This window comes from Gopherus evgoodei, chromosome 14 (genome assembly GCF_007399415.2).
Source record: "Gopherus evgoodei ecotype Sinaloan lineage chromosome 14, rGopEvg1_v1.p, whole genome shotgun sequence".
Lineage (NCBI taxonomy): Eukaryota > Metazoa > Chordata > Testudines > Testudinidae > Gopherus > Gopherus evgoodei.
The window spans coordinates 8,527,867-8,548,786 of record NC_044335.1 but is presented as its reverse complement, the minus strand read 5'-3'; the positions used below and the strand labels follow the sequence as shown (position 1 = coordinate 8,548,786).

Here is a 20,920-nt window from a genome sequence, read left to right as displayed (position 1 = left end):
CCAAAGCTTTCTCTGATGGACTTCCCCAGCTGACCTGCTCAGCTCTTGTATGGAGCCTTCACTTCCCTAGTGCATGGAGTAAGATGATCAATCTGCACGTCCCTTGGAGCAGTTCCCTATTATTTCATTGAGTAAAGCCGATGTGTCCCTGCACCCAGTCACTTTCTATGGCAACTGCAGCACACTTACAGTAAGTTGCCTCTCTGCCCAACACTCCGGTGAATCCTGGCCTGGACTCCTCCTATTTGGGAGGCCTTCACTGAAGAGTCAGCCCAGACTACTACCCCAATGCCTCTCCTGTCCACACACAAAATCTTCACTGGGGTGCTTTGAACATGGGCTAGCTGGCAGGGCTGGGGGAGCCCAGGTTCTGCTTTCACCCAGGTGCCTGACCCCACCCATTTTGCAGTGAGGATCCAGTCTAAACCACTTGAGTGCTGACAATTCTCCAGTGCTTTCCCAAAATCCTCCTCCCATCCCCCCAGCACGCCCAGGAGGACAAACAAGTTAAGAATCAGAGTGGGTCAGCTTACTGCAGCACAATCACCCATGAGACAGGCCTCCCTAGCGACACGCACGGATGAGTGCAGTACACAGTAACTCCGGACGGGCTTTGCAGTGTGGCTCCTCACCCAGGCTGACTCTACAGCAAAGATGCCCTCACAGACAAAACAGTTTCATTAGCAAGGCTCAGTTTCCTTTTGCTTAAGAGAATCGTTGTCTTCCACACAGTATAGGTGAGGGTCACTAATATCCCTATCTGCACTATAACATTGAGCCTCAGCATCAAAAATGTTATCACATGGCTTGGTCTGACCTGTGAATGGGACCAGACTGTCTGATGGGACCATGCTAAGCAATGATGCTGTAAACTTACTGCTGATGCACTCCAGCCCCAGGAAAGCCAATCCTTGTTCTAGCATGGTTCTGTAGCATTATTTTGTAACAAGACACTCCCAAGGAGTCACCCGACTATGTACCCCAGTGTCAAAATGTTTGGAAGCTTTAAGAGTGAGTTTATGATCAGGAGCAGCAAAAAAATATGTTCTCTATTTATTCTCCACCAGCAACTTCCAGTGCCAATTAGCTCCTTTTTTCCAGCTGTAAATGGAGCAACTTGTTTTGTTTCTAGCTGCCAGATCTCAGCCAAGTATCGGAATTCTACATGGCTTTTCTCCGTCCACCCCTTTCCCTGTTTTATCCGCATCAACGTCCAATGGCAGTTCTGAAACCAGAGCTCTGCTATCACAGATGATGAGGGAGCAGATACAAGGGAGCTGGAACACTTTCTCCCAAGCAGATTATGCATTTGATTACCTGTTGTCCATTCTAGGATAAGACCTCTCTGATCTACCCTACCAATGAAGCCATGTTTAAGCAGCTGCTGGCACTAGGATGACATAATGTTGGCCTTTAGTATAATAATTCCAGCTGGGTGGCCAACCTGCATTTTATAAACCGTTGTTTGTTGGCTGCAAAGAATATTCCTCCCTTTCCCCTTCCCTTCCAATTTCATTATCCCAGTGAAGAAAGAGAGCAAGTTCTCTGAACACAGACACTGAAAGCAGAGATCAACAGGCTGATGAATAAATTAATCACTATCTCCCCTATCCCCATGATGCTGTCAAAAGCTGGTGAAGCTTGGTTCTCATTAGTAATTAAGCAGGCGTGACTCAGGGTATGTCTATGCCAGGGGTCGGCAACCTCTGGCACGTGGCTCGCCAGGGTAGGCACCCTGGCAGACCGGGCCAGTTTGTTTATCTACCGTATTGGCAGGTTCAGCCGATTGCGGCTCCCACTGGCCGTGGTTCGCCGTCCCAGGCCAATGGGGGCGGTGGGAAGCAGCACGACCCGAGGAATGTGCTACCCTGGCGAGCCGCATGCCAGAGGTTGCCGACCCCTGGTCAATGCAGTGGCTATGCTGGCATAAGCCCACAGTGCAGATACCATCTACAGCAATGGAAGGAGTATTTCCCATCAGCATAGGAACAACTCCTCCCTGAACAACAGTAGCTCTGTCAAGGGAAGCCCTCTTCCTGCAACACAGCTGTTTCTACACTGGGTGATAGGTTGGTATAGCTGTGCCAGTCAGGCGTGGGTCCCCTCCACTCCTGACTGAGGTAGGTCTGTTGACCTAACGTTTAAGTGAAGGCCACGCCTCAGAAGAGGCACTGGCAGCAAAGAAGTGCTATGGCAAAACGGCAGCATTGCAAAGAATCCCTTTCCTGACCCTAACCACCATATGACACTCCAGTATCTCTGCAGCAAATCAAGTGTCGGTGACTCCAGAACCTTTGGTGTGTCTAAACACATCCACCCTGTACTCCAACATCACGGCTCAAAAGGAACCAGTGCTGGTTACTATCTAAAATGAGTAAGACATTTTCTGAGGCAGATTTTGGCCAATCCACTCAATTAAATTTAAACTGGACAAAGGGATCCCCACAGGGCATTGGGAGGCATAAAAGGCCTTATTTTTCCAGCCTGTAAATTGCTCAGCCTGCCTTTCAGGCTGTTACCTGCATAGTCCCACAGGCATCCAAGGAATTTCCAACGCGTCTCTTCCAGTTACATTAGGCTCTTCTGGCACATGCCCTGCAGGTACAAAAGGACCCCAGACAAGCCCCTCTTTACCTTCCTCTATCTCTCTCAGACACAGCCTCAGGTCAAGAGAAGGAAACTAGGTGAAGGGTTACAGAATCCCACAAACACTCACCCATCACCTAACCCTGACAAGTGGGGGATGAGAACCGGGGCCAATCCAGAGTACATATGAAAGGAATGTCCATTTAATATAGGATTACTGTTATGATGAAACTGCCAGAAATGGGTTGCTAGTTTGAGAACAGACCATGTGCTCTTGCAGTGACCTGCATTAGGTATTTGTGGAGGACCACTTAATGCAAACTTTGGACATGGCAAGGAGTAACAGTCATTTTAGAAAACGAACAGAAGTACTTGTGGCACCTTAGAGACTAAGGCCATGTCTACATCTAAAATTTTGCAGCGCTGGTTGTTACAGCTGTATTAGTATAGCTGTATAGGGCCAGCGCTGCAGAGTGGCCACACTTACAGCAACAAGCGCTGCAAGTGGTGTTAGATGTGGCCACACTGCAGCGCTGTTGGGCGGCTTCAAGGGGGGTTCGGGGAACGCGAGAGCAAACCGGGAAAGGAGACCAGCTTCGCCGCGGTTTGCTCTCGCGTTCCCCGAACCACCCTGCAAACCGCAGGGAAGGAGACCTGCTTGTTCGGGGAACGCGAGAGCAAACCGCGGCGAAGCTGGTCTCCTTTCCCGGTTTGCTCTCTCGTTCCCTGAACCACCCTGCAAACCGCAGGGAAGGAGACCTGCTTGCTCGGGGTTCGGGGAACGAGAGAGCAAACCGGGAAAGGAGACCAGCTTCGCCGCGGTTTGCTCTCGCGTTCCCCGAACCACCCTGCAAACCGTAGGGAAGGAGACCTGCTTGTTCGGGAACGCGATAGCAAACCGGGAAAGGAGACCAGCTTCGCCGCGGTTTGCTCTCGCGTTCCCCGAACCACCCTGCAAACCGTAGGGAAGGAGACCTGCTTGTTCGGGGAACGCGATAGCAAACCGGGAAAGGAGACCAGCTTCGCCGCGGTTTGCTCTCGCGTTCCCGGAACCACCCAGCAAACCTCAGGGAAGGAGACCTGCTTGCTCGGGATTCGGGGAACGCGAGAGCAAGCTGGGGAAGGAGACCAGCTTCGCCGCGGTTTGCTCTCGCGTTCCCGGAACCACCCAGCAAACCTCAGGGAAGGAGACCTGCTTGCTCGGGATTCGGGGAACGCGAGAGCAAGCTGGGGAAGGAGACCAGTTTGATTACCAGAGGCTTCCTCAGGTATGCTGGGATACCTGCTTATTCCACGGAGGTCGAGAAAAGCGCTGGTAAGTGTCTATACTTGATTACCAGCGCTGGATCACCAGCGCTGGATCCTCTACACCCGAGACAAAACGGGAGTACGGCCAGCGCTGCAAACAGGGAGTTGCAGCGCTGGTGATGCCCTGCAGATGTGTACACCTCCTAAGTTGCAGCGCTGTAACTCCCTCACCAGCGCTGCAACTTTCTGATGTAGACAAGCCCTAACACAGCTGCTACTCTGAAACCAGTTATTTTAGAGGGATCCTTTCCACATAGTCCACCAGTCACTATCAGTGGTCTCATTGGATTTTGCTCGTGATCTAGCAGGCACAGTGATGAAATCCCACCCATCAGCAAAAGAATGAGGGAATGGGAAATGAACAAGGAGACATATGAGTGCAGGGTGAGAAAGAGAAAACCCAAAGACCAAAAGTTTCACCATGGCAGAATTTTTTCTCACCCAATATCCCAAGTTTCCCTCTGGATCTTCACTCCCGCACTCCCAATGTTACAGTCTAGGAAGGAACTGAAGGAGGCAGATCCAGATTTGAGCCATCAAAGCTTCAGCAGCTTGCAGAGCAGACTGCATCACTGCTTAGGGCCAAAGGTGCTGCCTGGAGAAAGACGGGGGGCGGGGGGAGGGAAGGAGAGCAATGCCTGCCCTGACTTGATGGGCTTTGAAACCCTCTTTCCTTTCCCTCTCTACCACAGCTACAGACAGCAGTTGGAGCATGCAAAGTTCCACCCACATCCTCCAGTCAAGAGACAAAGCTCTAGTATTCTCCTCACCTCACAAAACCCTTGCATTTCGAGTGTTTCAGAGGGACCCAGTGGATGCCAGCTACTTTGGCCAAGGAGGTTGTACTAATGCCGTTTCCAATGTGGCTGAGGATTCTCACTCTCCCAAGAGCCATATTATAAAACTGCTTTAGAGATTCTGATCAAGGCATTATGGGGATGTTTGGGGGACACCATGGATTGCAAAGCTTAGTTATCAAGGGTCTCCAGAAAAAAATATCTTTGTCCACAGCATGCAGAAAAGCGATGCTAGCACTGCTACGTGGCAGGGACATTGTTTAGAGGGGATTCTGGAGACTTAGCTCAAATGGATGAGCAGAAATTAACATTTGAATATTACTGAAAATCAGGAGGTACAAACTGACTAGATTCCTCCTACATGGCGACGGTTCGGTTGCCTGGCTGTAAGGAAGATCTCAGTGCAGAGCACCCCCTGCAGGCACAGATCTTTCGGGCATGCTCAGGCCCCAAGTTTATTTAACTTCAAACCAAGCGGACTACAAATAACATCACAGTCCGTCCATGCACCTGAAATTCTGCTCACTCAACATAACTCCTCCACTGCCTTCATAATGGCCATGCTATCAAAGCCACACAATAGAGGAACCATGCAAAGGCCTCCTTCACCACATCTGCACAAGCAAAAAAGCAATGTGCCTATAAATAAGACGAGAGGCTTACATTGTGCAGCTCACTTGTAACACAGGCTTAAAAACTTGAGTCCAACTTTCTCTCCACCTTTTGTTAGCAGAAGGCCCATTGCTCAAGCCCACCTTCAAGCTGCTTGGAAACCACATTTTTCCACCAGGAGGGACCAGGGAAATCCCAATGCTGGCGATGAAAGTCTGCACCCAGCCAGCCCACTTGGGCACAGCAGCAGTTAGAGGTGCTACTTGTTTATAAACAAGTTCTGGAGCAAATGCCCGGCTCGCTGAATTCTGAGGAGTAAACTGCTTACAGCACACAGACTGCCTCCTTCGCCTGCTCTATTCAAGCAACTCCAAAGCCAGGGCTACTAGCCAGGAGATCTCCCAGCAGACTGCAGGCACTCTTTTATAATGAAAAGCTTCATGTCAGACCCTTCAGTAGGGTGTGCTGTTACCCCTCTCCAGGCCCCATTCACTGATGCCCTGCTGCTCCCCTAACGCATTGGGGATATATTTAAATATTGAACAAGGTTGGTTTCAAAATGAGGTGATTGCTTAAAAAAATGCTTCCCTTCTGCCTAAGCAACAGGCTCCTATGAGGCCCTCAAAACAGTCCCTTTCAGATGAGAGACCTGAGACAAGCAAAGCCCTTCTACTGCATCAATAGCATGCTGAGGTAAAAGACTCTCTCTACAGCACACTAGGCAATGAGGCATCTGGAAAGCAGGAGTCTTCCCTAGTGCCCCAACACTCAGAGACACAGCACCACACACTGCTGTTTGGAAGCGTCTGTGGACTGACAGGGTTCTCTGTGTATAGCAGACATGTCAGCAGCATGTCTCCCTTCAGGCTCCTACACGAAGGGGCAGCCAGGGGGTTCTGCACACTGCCCATGCCCCAAGCGCTGCCCCCACAGGAACTGCAGCCAATGGGAGTTGCGGGGTGGCGCCTGTAGACAGAGCAGTATGCAGAGCCGTATAGACAGGGTGCTGTCTATACAAAGAAGCAGAGGCCTACAGAAAAGCCTAGGGTCACTAAGAGTTTGTGATTTCTTGTTTACAAAGTGGCCCAGTGTTGTTTTTAGAAACAGTTTACTCCTGGAGCCCCCCCTCCTCCGCTGAGGAAGGTTTGATAAAAATAACCCGACATTTCCAGAAGAATTGGAGCTGGTAGCTAGCATTTCTACAATGTTAATTCTTTTCACTGGACAATATTAAAGACCAAGGCTCTATTGTCAGTTTTGTCACAAGGCCTTTAAAGTTGATTTCCTGTTTTAAAAGTCCATGGTTTAAATGCTCTAGTTAATGTTTTGCAGCACATAGCTTAGCACCTCTGGACCAGCCATGGCTCACGTTTTGGCTATACCAACAAGGAATTCAGGGGTGAAGTTTACATATGACATAGTAGCCAAGTTAACCAAAGACTCTTCAGGGGCACTACTACTATTTAGTCAGTGCTACAGGTTTTTGTGACTCTTGTGTGACCGCTATGGCCAATGCTTCAGGAGACTGTGTGGTAGGTAACACTATGCAGCAGAGATTGCATTAAATTTTGGTTTAGAGCTGGAGAGAACTAGAAGGTCTTGTCTGCACCCTGGGACCCAAGTGGAGAATTCCCTGTCCAGTCATCACAGCAGTGTTGTCTCTCACCTCTACCATTGGGATAACTGAAGCTCTTTAAAGACACTCAAGAGGACAGATCCCCAACAAGAGCAACTTCCAACCTAAAACACCACAAGCCTTTTCCACTACCTGTCCAAGGTCCAAGGTGACGTTGACCTGGTTGAACTCCAGCCCGCGAGAGAGGGGAGGACTCTGCCACCAGCGCTCTGTTCCGTCAATGGCGTTGGTTATGGGGTGAGCCTTGTTGCTGTTCATCGATGTGCAAATGTCGCAGTACTGCCCCTGCCAGAGGACACAAACAGGAGAAATTAACACAATTCCAGAGCAGCTGGCACATTCCAAGCAGCGGACTCTTTTTGTTCAGACACCAGGGAGGGAGGATATTCTTGCTAGGTAAGAGGAGAGGCAAAGAACAATCAAGAAGTGGATGTGGCACCTAAGTAGTTTAGCAACCTCACCACCATCCTCTCCCCGAAGAGGGCTTGTATCCCTTTAAAGATGCACATTCTCTCCACACACTCTCTTTAAATCCACATCAAGCATTTTTAATGGGGATCTCTCCAGCCACGATGAACAAACAACCCCCCCCAAGTGCCATAATTGCAGGCAACCCAGAGTCATACAGTTGTGTTGTGACCACCGTCAAACTGAAGGTATATGAAGCACATTTCCAACTGGAAATTCTACAGCACCGGAGGAAGGGATTGCTTGGGGTCAAAAAACAGGAGGGTTTTTTTAAATTTAAAAAAAAAAAAAAAAAAAAGTGTTCCCTTCCCCTTCTGTACATGCAGAATTCTAATAGGGACCAGAAAACCAAAACAAAACAGGGGCAGAAGAGAGAATTTACAAGTAAAACCCTTTCAGCTATGGCCCTGCTTGAATGTAATAGCCAACATCATCCAACACCTGGCCAGACCGGCCAGCCTTGTGATCTCCTCAGCAGCAACAGGGCCTCTAGCTGTGAGTCACTCATGGTCTCCCTGGTGCAATGTGAGTTGCTATGGTACCAATAGACCCCTGGGCATGCAGCCAGGGAGGGGGGAGAACCCTGCAACTCAGGGTGTGGGCCCTGAGCAGCGTCATGCAGGCGCCCAGCTGCTTAAGACACTTCTGTAGAACAGCAAGGGCGGTTACACCAAAAGGAGGGATTTGGGCCATACTGAGGGGGCCTGTAAATAGTCTAGGGAATTGGTGAGTTATTAGCTTAGTCCCTCTGTCCTGTCACTTGAATCACCCTGCTATGAACAGCCCACAAAGGAGGTCACTTAGCTGACAGCTCCCCTTTAAAACAGATGGTTACTCTGGGCATAGTGCTTCAGCCTTGTCTGTCCTGGCTCCTGGTAGCTTTAAATTTAAATTTTTTTATTAAGATGATGTTTTTTAAAAAGTGAACAGTACAGAGTTGAAGCATAGAAGTTTCTGGTTGTCAGGGAATAATGTACAGATTATCAAGGGGGGGCAAAGTTCAGTTTAAGATCAGTTGGCGTTATTACACCAGCAACATATCTCCAGGAACAACTTCCAGCTTCCTAGCACTTCAAACCCTCTCCCCCTCCAGGGCTGCAGTAAGATAGTCATCCCACAGAATAGCCATTGTCATTTCCACAAACTCGAAGGCTGGATGAGACTTCAAGCCAAAAAGGAAACTGAAAATTCCCAGCATTCTTCCCTGCAGACATGTGGTATGTTATTTGCAGGCACTTATGCAACACAACTTGTTCTGAACAAGCCCACCTTTTAATTAACTCGGCTAGAGATATGAAAATACCAGACAGTGAAGTACAAAGCCAAGGAATGGAGACAGCCAGAGCTGCCCGGTGTAACACTGTTTGCTGTGCACCGAGACCTTGCTGTAATACAGAGTCAGAACAAGGACCTTTTAAACAAACATCTAACAAGGGCACAGACAAGCAAAGAACAGACAGTCACTGGGTGAACGAGTAACAGGTGACTAAAGAACAAACCCGCTAAAAGAAACCTGCGCAACAGGTTGTGTGGAGAATTAGCTTTCTAGTGCCAAGCACAAAATTCAGAGGCTTGTCACAAAAGTGGAATGTTAAAGAACCTTGGAACAAAATGCAAAATCCTCAAACTCTGATGTTCTTGAATTTTGTTGCAAGTGTTACACATAACCCTAGCAATGACATGTAATCGTGCCTTCAAGTTTCCAGAGGACTGAAAATTAACAAAGGCTATTGTACTTTATTGACGCTGCAAATGTTCCTCTCTCTGTTACTGGTGCTAAGTGCCAGTATTAAAGGCTAACATCTCAGTGGCTTACTTGAGCTTGCTATTAAATGGCGTAATTTGGCCCCTGATATTACCATTCCCAAAAGTTTAATAGCTCATTTGTCTAGAGAGAGCACCTGACTCAGAAGCAACATTGATCATTTCTAGCTACTCAGCGAGTAAAACATATTTTAGGGCAGATTACACACTTACACTGGTACAGATTCAGATCAAAAGAGAGCTGAGCTCTGACCTCAGAATCTGAAGATTTTGTTTTAAAAAGAAAAATGCAGGTCTGACAAGTATTACCCTTGTGGAAACCACAACACACAGAAGTTTTCTCAGCTCAAGAACGGGAGGGGGAGGGAGGGAGATGCCTATCAAGGTAAGCAACAAGGTGAAAGAACTATTGCAATGGAGGAAGAAAGAAGCTGAAAAAGGGTTTAAGGCACATAATAGTGCTGCTATCAGAACAAACTGCAAGAGGAGTGATAAGAAGAGGGACTGCATAGAAGAGGAGCCTTCAAAGAATCACTGGCCTGCTCCTGTTCCCACTGAAGTAAATGGGAAATCTCAAATCTCCTCAGAGCACATACAAGAGCCCTGAAGGCCTGCTGAGCTTGGCAACCATAAGGGAGCTGGCTTTGTCTTGGCTTATCTGGCCATGCCCTGACCCATTCTCACTGATCCTCATCTAGTTTATCAGAAACCTTGAGGGAAAAAACCCCAGGGCTTTGGAGAAAATAAACTGGGGGTCTGGGGAAGCCCTGGGTGACATTTTCAAATGAGTCTGGTGCACAATTACCTCAACTGTGCATGCAAATCCAGTAACTGCACACACCAAATTGGCACACACTTGGCTGTTGTTACAACACGTGTCTGGTTTTGCAGGCAGCTATAACCTGTTGCCCAAAAAAAACAAAAAAAACACCAACATCACAGGATTTGTTTTCAATTCCAGTTAAGTAATTAAAATGTTGGTGTCTTAATACAAGGAAGCATGGAAAAGACATAGGTAGAAATAATAAGGTACAGTAGCAATCCTTCCATTTTAGTCTAACATCCAAACTTCCAGGGATGTGTCTTTGACATTAGCCATCTCCCAGTTATTATTTGTATAGCACACAAAGCACGATAGGCACTTTACAGACATAGCAGAGAACAAGACAAAGGGGCCAAGTCTGCTTCCACTACACAGCAGAGTAAACCAGGAGTAAACTCCATTTAATTCAATGGAGATGCACAGGTGTAAAAATGGAGAATCAGACTCCCAGGTTCAGACACATAAGGAGCCTGGTTCACTTCCCACTTACACCAGTGGGAGCAGAGAATCGACTCCACAATACTACCACGTGAGCTTATAACCTCAAGTGCTGATCCTGCAAACACTTGGGCGAGTGACCTTACACACATGAGCAAGTGTCTGCATGAAGGCAGCCTATGGCTAGGTCCACACTACAGCTTACGTCACTCGGGACAGAGTATTCCACACCCTAAGTGACATAAGTTACAGACATAAGTCATCCTGTGCACAACGCTATGTCAGCAGGAGAGCTCCTCCTGCAGACATAGCTTACGTCATTCCCAGGCAGGGGTGGGTGGGTTGTTTTTGTTTTTTTTCTAAATGCCAATGGAAGAGCTCCCTCCAGTTGGCATACAATGTCTTCACCACATGTGCTGCAGCAGTGCAGCTGTACCGGATGCAGCTGTGTCGCTGTACGTATAGACATGGCCTAAACGAAGATGTGTGTCAAGTGAAAGCAAAACAGGGGTGTGTGGGGCTACAATACAAGTTCCTAAACTGACTTGAAGCTGGTGGGATTTGATAAAATATTACTTTTGTTTTGAGAATCTAAATACCCTGGGAAGGCCAAATTGCTCTCTGGGGAGCAAGTTTTTGGAACATTTCATGGCAAAACCCTTAACGATGCAGCTAATTACTTAGGAGCAGGACTTGGAATGCAAGTGTGAGGGAGGAACATTTCCCTCACTGCATTTCATTACATGTTTGCAGAGCACTGTCTTGGAACCCAGACAGCAGTGTCTTCATCTGAAGTTTAACCAGAAAGTCACTTTTTACTGATAAAAGCCTAACGTGGTTTATCTTCCGTTCTGTCTTTAATGAGCTGTGAATTCACCCACTGGACTAAAGTGAGATCGCTAGCAGTGGATAGAGCTAGTGGAATAGTAGCAAGCACTGTAAAAATTTCTCCATGCAGTTCTTTCAATTCAGTTCTGACTTGTGTAACTCCTGCAGACTACAGAAGCTACCACAGTTAAAAATGCTGGCTGCCATCTGCGACGCTAGCACGAACTCTGAAGGCATGGCTACACTTGCAAGTTGGAGCACATTAAAGCAGCCCAGTGCGCTCTAACTCACGACACGTCCACACTGGCAAGGCACGTAGAGCGCTCTGACTCCATGGCTAGAGCGCTCCTGGTACTCCACCTTGGCGAGTGGAATAACGTTTAATGCGCCCCCTCTGGAGCATCGCGGCACCAGTGTGGATGTCCTGGTCTCTTAATGTGCTCTGATCGGCCTCCAGAAGTGTCCCACAATGCCTGTTCTAGCCACTCTGGTCATCAGTTTTAACTTTACTGCCCTGCCCTCAGGTGACCAACCGTCAGACCCGCCCTTTAAATTCCCCAGGAATTTTGAAAATCTCCTTCCTGTTTGCTCATCCAGGCATAGAGTGCTCTCAGCGCATCTTTCCAGATGACCATGCCTCCACGCACCAGGGAATCCCCAGTATGGAGCAACGGTGAGGTGCAGGACCTCATCAGTGTTTGGGGGGAAGGAAGCTGTCCAGTCCCAGTTGTGCTCCAGCCATAGAAATTATGATACCTTTGGGCAGATATCAAGGGACATGACGGAAAGGGGCCATGATCGGGACACACTGCCGTGCAGGGTTAAAGTGAAGGAGCTGCGGAATGCCTACCACAAAGCCCGCGAGGCAAACCGCCGCTCCGGCGCTGTCCCCGCAACCTGCCGTTTCTACAAAGAGATGGACGCGCTACTTGGAGGTGACCCCACCTCCATGCCGAGTACCACCATGGACACTTCAGAGCCCAGTTCAAAAAGGCAGAAGGAGTAGCAGCAAAGCGGTAGCAAGGGTGCTGAGGTGGAGGAAGACACCCTGGAATCCCTAGATGCATGCAGCCAGGAACTGTTCTCAAGCCAGGAGGAAGGTGGCCAGTTGCGGCGGGCGGTGCTTGGGGAAGGACAAAAACCAGAGGAGGTTCCCAATAAGCAGTTTTTATTTTGGGAAGGAAGTTATTTGGTGCAGGCTCTTGGGACGAGGAGGGTTAGGGCTGCATGCATGCCTAGATGCGGAATGGGGCGTTGATGTGCTCTCACATCACGGTAATTGGCCTCAGTGATCTCTTCAAAGGTCTTAGCCAGAACTTGGGCAAGGCGCTTGCACAGGTTTCTTGGGAGAGCCACTGTGGTCCTCGTCCCAGGCAGGCTAACATGTCTGCGCCACTGTGCCATGAGGGGCGGGACCATTGCTGCACACAGGCAAGCTGCATATGGGCCAGTGCGGAAGCCGCATTGTGGTAGAAGACCCTCTCTTGCTTCCCAGGTCACCCTCAGCAGCGAGATATCTTCCGGGATGAACTTCTGTGGAAAATGTGGGGACAGTGTTCAGTATAGGGGCGCCCTGCAGCTGTGGCTCTCCCCAAGGCACAGAAACCTAGAGGAAAGTACAGCTCTGAAACAATCAGTTCCCCTTGACCCTGTGTTTACTCATCATTTTGGGGCTCCCGTGCGTTATGTGCGCTCACTTTGGGATGAGCAAATTATGCTATTGTGTAAACTCTGCTTGCCCTCCTTAAGTACAGGGGAATCATTGCTGTGCCTGGTGTGAAAAATGCTGCCTCTTTTAAATGTTGCATTTTGCCTTTACAGATGCAACCTTCAGATCTCAGCCACCCGTGTTCTCACCGGCCGAGAGACTGCAAAGAATCAGGAAGGGGCCACATAGAAGCAAAGAAGAATGCTGCATGAAGTGATGCTGATAAGCATCATGGAGCGCCAAGTGGACTCAATCCAGGTGCTCATAGCCGTGCAGGCGGAGCACTACCGCGCCGCCCCTCCCCACACAGCCCTTGTCCCAAAACTCTTTCCCTTGTGCCCCCATGTCACCTCCAACCCACTTTCCTCAACATCTGGGTTCTTATTGCCACCAGCTGCCTCCAACACCTGTAGCTTCACCACCTAGCCCTGAAAACTACAACCCTTATGCACTGCACTCAACCCCCATCACCATGCAGTACAGCCATCCTGAGGTGCAGCATTCATTGCACAGCACTCCAGACAGGAAGGCTGAGTATGATAACAGAACACATGCAAATCTGTGATTGTACTGTTCCCTACCCTAACCCCCTCGCCCTTTCTGTTTCCCAAGCAGTTGCGTTTCTTTTCAATAAATGGATTTTTTGGCTTTGAAAACATTCTTTATTATCGCATAAAGTAAAAGATACCTTAGCCCAGGAAAGCAACAGGCACTGCAAGTCAGCCCAGCAAACACAGATTCCTTCTAACATTGGAACCACTGCACTTCACTCCCGTGCAGGGCACCAGACATAACTGGTGGCTTTCAGCTTCAAATTGCTCCCTCAAGGCATCCTAATCCTTGCAGCCCTGTGCTGGCCCCTCTAACAGCCCTGCTCTCTGGCTGTTCAAATTCAGCCTCACGGTGTTGAATCTCCGAGGTCCATGCCTGAATGACGCTTTCACCCTTCCCTTTACAAATGTTATGGAGGGTACAGCACGCAGATATAACCACGGGGATGCTGTCATTGGCCAGGTTCAGCTTCCCATACAGAGAGCGCCAGCGGCCCTTTAAATGACCAAAAGCACACTCCACAGTCATTCTGCATCAGCTCAGCCTGTTGAACTATTCCCTGCTATTGTCAAGGCTCCCTGTGTATGTTTCACGAGTCACGGCATTAAAGGGTAAGCGGGATCTCCAAGGATCACAATGGCCATTTCGACTTCACCTATGGTGATCTTCTGGTCTCAGAAAAAAGTCCCGGCTTGCAGCTTCCTGAACTGGACAGTGTTCCAAAAGATGCATGCATCATGCATCTTTCCGGGCCAGCCTGCATTATGTCAATGAAATGCCCACGGTGATCCACAAGCACCTGGAGAACCATAGAGAAATACCCCTTCTGATTAATGTACTCTGAGGCTAGGTGGGCTGGTGCCAGAATTGGAATATGCATCCCATCTAGTCCCTCCGCAGTTAGGGAAACCCATTTGTGCAAAGCTAGCCACAAACGTCATCCATGTTACCCAGAGTCACAGTTCTCCTGAGCAGGATGCAATTAATGGCCCTGCAAATTGCATCAACACAATTCCAGTGGTAGATTTTCCCACTCCAAACTGGTTAGCGACCGATCGGCAGCTGTCTGGAGTTTCCAGCTTCCAGATTGCAATAGCCACCCACTTCTCCACCATTAAGGCAGCTCTCAAACTCATGTACTTGCAGCCCAGGGTGTGGGCAAGCTCATCAACAGTCCCATGAAGTGGCTTTTCTCATCCGAAAGTTCTGCAGCCACTGCTCGTCATCCCAGACTCGAATGATGATGTGATCCCACCACTCGGTGCTTGTCTCCTGAGCCCAAAAGCAGCGTTCCACGGTGGTTAGCATGTCCGTGAATGCCACAAGCAATCTCGTGTTGTATGCGTTACTCGAGTAGATATCATTGTCGGAGTCCTCACTCTCAGTTTGGATTTTAAGGGGTAACTCAACTGCCAAACATGACTTGCTGGCAAGACTCATCAGCATATTCCTCAGCAGTTCAGGCGCTATACCCGCAGACTGAAAAGGAAGACAGAGCGTGCAGCACAAAATGTTGAAAGATGGCGCCAAATCTGGACAGAAGCAGAGAGATTGCTGGGATGCGAACCGATGCATCATGGGACGTTGGGACAGGAACCAGAATGCCCTGCACTCCCTGTCCCCTTCCCACAAGCCACAGCACCAGAATGGGAAAAGGTGCTCTGTGGGATAGCTGCTTATAATGCACCACTCCCAATGCCACTGCAAGTGCTGCAAATGTGGCCACACTAGTGCGTTGCAGCTGTCAGTGTGGACAGACTTCAGCACTTTCCCTACTGTGCTATCTGAAGGCTGGTTTAACTCTAAGCACTCTACATCTGCAAGCATACCCATGCCCTGACTTCATCATACTCCAAACAGGTCTGGAGCCTGGTGTTTAAAACTAAGCCACAAACTCTGCAAGTTTCAAAGCCAGTATTGTTAAACAAAACAGGGTTCTTTAAGAATTCGTTGAGGCAAAAATAGTTGATTTCTCTCTTCAAAAAAATTCTATTACAGTGTTAATTAACTAAAATTGTTCATGGTGGGAGAATTGATTGAACCTATTAGATTGACAAGCTACAATATTTATTAGGCAACCGATCCAGCAAACATCTGTCCTCTTAACTACCAGACCCCACTGAAACTTCCTGAGTACCCATCAAAACGGAATCCTGCAGCATTCCCACCCAAAAGCCTTCCTGACCGTGGCTGCACTTTGTGTGGAACAATGTACAAGAGAGCAGATGAAGGGATTAGGTGAGTAACTGGTGAAACATGAAGCATACTAGTAACTTACATTTGGAGTTCCTTACTGTCACTCCAATATGCTTAAATTGAACACTTCTTCCCTCTCCCCCCCCCCCGCACACACATACTCCTCCCTCATTGCTTTAGTCACTGGGTGGTGCTGAAACCCCTAACAGGGATGAATAGGGAACTCTGACCTTTGCACTAATACCTCGTTTTTTCCCTGCCTTCCAGGTGCTGCCTGTAGTCATGGAAAGGAGCCACTACAAAAGGACTGTAAAGCTTTCAGATTGACCAAAGAATATCAGCTGAGGAAGCAGAGCTCAGATCAAAGCACTCCCATATCAAAGCTGCACAGAAGGACAGGGAGGGGGTCACTATAGTATCTCAAAGTCTAAGGAACCACATTTTTTTAACTGGAAATAACTAGTAAGATTTAAGAAAACTACAGCGCTAGGGCAAGGCTGTATTTGCAAGGGCATGAGTCACACCTGCAGAGAGCACCACACAAGTCATTAGACTCAGAATGCTTTATTTTAGTCACTATTTAATGCAGTCTGTGATAAATCAGGCTAGTCACACAGAAGCATCACAGATGGCCACTGACTTCATGTCAAATGTACAGCCCTTAATGTGCAATAAACCTCCATGTTTTTAGAAGTCTCATTTTACTGGATTTACTTACCAGATATTTAGATGTTGGTAACTGCACACAGAACAGCAAGCGTTTCTCAGTTATCTTCCTCTCTATGCATTACATTGACAATAAAAGGGCAGCACTGCAGTTCCAACAAGGATTCATGGAATCCTTACTCACATCCATAAACTACAAAATAAGGCAGTATTTGCCCAGTTGTGCGTCAGACTTGTCTAATGCAACAGGTATTTATCTGAAATAAAACACAAGTCTGCTAACAACGGTAAAGCAATAAAACGGAAGGAGGACAGGGTGTTGGCTTTCCCACAGCAATATCCTTAAGTATGGGCCACTGACACAGGACTTTGCCCTTCAGTAGCGAGAAAATTCCAAGTAGCTAAAGCATTGGAGACTTAGGGGGTTTTAGAAGCAGATATTCCATTCAGGCCACATTCTCCTATCTGACCTGTTTGAGGGCACCAACTTCACACTAGCTGTTTTCCGAATGCTCCCTCTGCCTATTAACAGGCTGAGTAGAGTCCTATTGCTCCAGGTGAACTAGCACCCTCTCTCAAAGAACCCAGGAGAAGCTACTGGCAAACAGCACACTGCATTGCTCAGATCTGTCATTGCCTTTTTCTCATTCCACAAGAGGAGTTTCAAATTCTTCTATTTGCTTCGCACTACTTTGGTGTTCTCATGGGATTACAGCGGATCTGGGATTCATGGAACTAAAGCTCCCATTTTACAAATCCTCTTGCAACTAGTCTCCCTGCCTTCCAACATATCCATGGCTGTTAAACAGGCTGCTACACACAGATGACTGAGTATTGCTGCATTTTTGCAATCTGCATTCCAAGGGGATTCCTGGCTACAGGTTCCTATTGTTGGGTTAAACTGGGACACATGGGATATAGATAAAACTGTTTTTACAAGCTGATGTCAGGTGAATATTACCAATCTCCCTCAAAAAAAAATCTCAACACAAGCAGTGTCTGGCTCACACACCCATATTATTAAATATTGTCATGATCACCAGTGTCTGATCTTTGCTTTCAGACCCATTCAGCAGTCTCCACTTGCCCTGGATTTCATCACGACAGAAACTGACACCTTTAAAAATAACGTCCTGGGAACCTAACAGGCTGTGTTTGGTTTGTACAATTTCTGGCAATCCTGGCACATTTCTAGCAACCCTCGAAAAGGAACACATGTTCCCTCCCTTTCCCCTTCAGCCTTTGAAAGAGAAACCGCATTTGGAGAAGTCAGAGAAGATGCCTCCAAACAACTATCCAAGTGACACACTTTTTAGAAAAATGAGGGGGGAGGAATTCACCCCCTCACCATCCCTTCAAAATGATCTTCCACAATCAACCCTTTTGTGGAGCTCAAGAAAATGAACACTCTGCAGAAGTGCAACTGCTATTTGCAAGGCACAAACACAAGGGTACACACCTGGGAAAATACTAATGAAAAGATTGTCACCCTGCTGTTTTCTGAAACACTGTATTGCTCTCCTGGTGGGCAATGGCCCAAACTGGGCCAGATAATTTGTTGCAGGATTTCCCTCTCTCGCACCCTTCTTTTCTAAAAGGAACCGGCTGAGCTAATTCCACACAGTCAGTGAAGCTGAAATCTACCTTTGCAAACACATACTGAGGGAAGAAAAACAAGATCTTGATTTATACCAGGGGTGGGGGGAAAGAGGTAAAGCTCTGCCGAAGAGTAAACGCATCACACAACCAGAGCCAGGCGTGTTCCTAGGGAATTTAATGCAGCTCCGCTTTGCTAAAGCATGGGACGAAAATTGCCTAGGGACCGCTTCAAACCAGCCCGCTGGGAGGCGACCCCTGGCCATTCGGTGCAGCGGCTCAACAACCACAAAAAGTTTCGTGAACTCGCATGTCCCCCTTCGCTGGGTGGCGAGAAGAGCAAGCGGGCGGACAGGGCGCCTGGGGCAAAGCAAACACGGAGCTGAACAGGCGTTTCCCAAGTCGCTTTGTGCGCGGCTGGCCCCAGTCACCGGCCGGCGAGCGCCTCCATTCAAGGGAGAGGCGGCAGGCGCCGGGCCACCTGGGGCGGCGGGGGAGGAGAGCGGGCTCGCCATGGCCAGGGGACGGGCGAGGGGCAGGTGCCGCCGGGCCAAGCTGAGCCGCGGGGGGCCGTACCTGGATGGTCTGGTTGGGGTCCCCTCCTGCCACCGGCCCGCCGACCAGCTTGCAGTACAGATCCTCCACGGCGCGGGGGCCCCGGCTGCCGCCGCCGCCGCGCTCTTCCCCGCAGGTGGCGGTGGCGGAGATCCGGGTGCTCTCGGCCAGGTTGAAGTAGGGCGGGTGCAGGCTGTAGCCGTTCACGTCCCCGGGCAGGGGGACCCGCGGGCGAACCGCGCCGCCGGGCAGCGCCGCCGCCGCCAGCAGCAGCAGGGACACCAGGGTCCCCCGGAGCCCGTCCGCATCCATCTCTCCCCTCGCCATTTTCACCGATGCTCCGAGGAGAAGGGGGGAGAGGAAGTTGGCGGGGACGAGCCTAGCGCTGCTGCTGCCCGCCGGGGCTCATCGCTTCGGGGGAGCCGCCGCCGAGGCTGGGTGTTTGCAGCCGCTGAGCCAAGCTGGGCAGAGGCAGGGCTGCCTAATCAAGTGATGAGACATCAATCTCTGCCCTGCCTGCCTGCCCGCCCCTCCCCAGGGCCGGCTCCGACTCCTGCTCCTGCCCCGCCAACGCGCCCGCCGCGGCTTTGCAAACTCCTTCGGCGGCAGCAGCAGCCCCCCCCCGGGCCGAGGTGGGGGGGAGTGGCCGCGGGGTTATTCATGCGATTCTGCTGATTGTCTTGGCAGCCCTGGCGCGGCTGGGTTAACCCCTTCCTGCGCCAGAGCGGGGCCCCCGCGCTCTCGCCGGCGGAGTCATTCTCTTCGCAGAGAGCCCCCTGAGCCACTGAAAGGGCCACGTTAAAATTTTCCCCCAGGAAAGATATCTACAGAGCAGGGCTCCCTCTCAATAACCAAAAGAGGCATCCTTGTGGCACCTTAGAGACTAACACATTTATTTGGGCATAAGCTAGCTAGAACCCCCTCCATCAGAAACCCCGAAAGCTTGTGCCCAAGAAATGTTAGTCTCTAAGGTGCCACAAAGACTCCTTGTTGTTTTTGCTGATGGAGACTAACAGGGCTACCACTCTGAAACCTGTCAATAATCAAAGTTAGTACGAACAAGGAGGAATCTTTGTGGCACCTTAGAGACTAACACATTTATTTGGGCATAAGCTTTCCTGGGCTGGAGCCCACTTCATCGGATGCATGGAATGAAAAATATATACCTGTTGCTGTATTTTTCACTTCATGCATCTGATTAAGTGAAAGTTTATGCCCCAATAAATTTGTTAGTCCCCAAGGTGCCACAAGGACTCCTCCTTGTTTTTGCTGATACAGACTAACGCTGCTACCACTCTGAAAGTTAGTACAGGATCACGTTTACTTTTATAGCTTTTTTCTGACAAATCCATGTAAATACCGTATTCAAAATCACTTGCCCCTATCAGGTCAACAGCTGAACTACTCGAAGGAGGATGAGCCCAATGGGGTGAACTTTTCTTTTTTTCCACGATTGATATAACCTTTACTGACCCCATGTGTCTGCTTCCTGGAACTCCTGCCCTGCTGGGCTCAGCTCTGCCCTCTTGTATTGTCATCCTCTTCTGATACTTGTTAAACAACATCATGGATTAGCGCAATTTTTAAATCTTCAATAAAAAGTTTAAAAGTTAAAATAAAAAGTTAGTAACTAAAAATCAGATTATAAAGTTTAATTGCCTTAGGTTAACAACACTGAGGGGAAAAAACAAAATCTTATTTTCTTGTCACCAATCATCCTGTTGGTTCGTTTCTTTTTTGCCATTTAACTCAGCTGAGATACTGAAAACAGAATGGTTACCTTATTGGAGTTATTTCATTTCCTGGTTCGCCTGCATTGGTTTAGAAAAATGCTGTTGTATTTGCCTCTCCAGCACAAGTGTTGGGGTGTATTTAAATGTAAGCAAAAAATACTAACAGGAGATTTTATATTTTGAATAACATAAATGTTGTGGCTAAACTACATGGTAGTGTCTCTAATTTAAACATATTTAACTGATGATGTTTGCAGGATCCAGGTGCGCGAAGACCTGGATTCTGCAAACACTTATGCACGTACTTATCTTTAAGTACAGAGTAATACTGTTGATGTCATGTACTCACACACAGACTAATTTGCAGGGTTGTAACTGTAAAAGTAAATTTAATACCAGCATGAAACATAAAATGAGGATAAGTCTAGAATGCTGGGCCCACTGCACTGTTCTAGGACTTGATCTGACTTTGCCATAAGCAATAGAAGAATTTAATTGTGTCATAGTGGTTCTGTTTCTTAAGCCTTTGATCTCTACTAACAGGCTGTTACGAAGTTTCTCCTCTTTCAATAGCAGTTTCCAATTATTACACATTATCCTCTTCCCCTCTTTTGTAGAATAGTCTATCTGGAGCTATTCCTCTGGACAGCCTTT

At 48.6% G+C, this 20,920-nt stretch overlaps 1 protein-coding gene across 1 annotated transcript in view; it reads right to left on the bottom strand.

Annotated features, from left to right (window-relative positions):
- The window catches only part of LAMA5 (laminin subunit alpha 5), a 176,169-nt gene extending 157,044 nt beyond the window's left edge, over positions 1-19,125 (bottom strand). The window contains exons 1-2 of the mRNA XM_030533556.1: positions 18,555-19,125; positions 7,072-7,224 (exon numbers count right to left, since the gene is read on the bottom strand). Coding sequence (XP_030389416.1) covers positions 7,072-7,224; positions 18,555-18,860 — 459 coding nt within the window. The 5' untranslated portion in view covers positions 18,861-19,125. The remainder of the gene's footprint in view (positions 1-7,071; positions 7,225-18,554) is intronic.
- Positions 19,126-20,920: the final 1,795 nt, after the last annotated feature.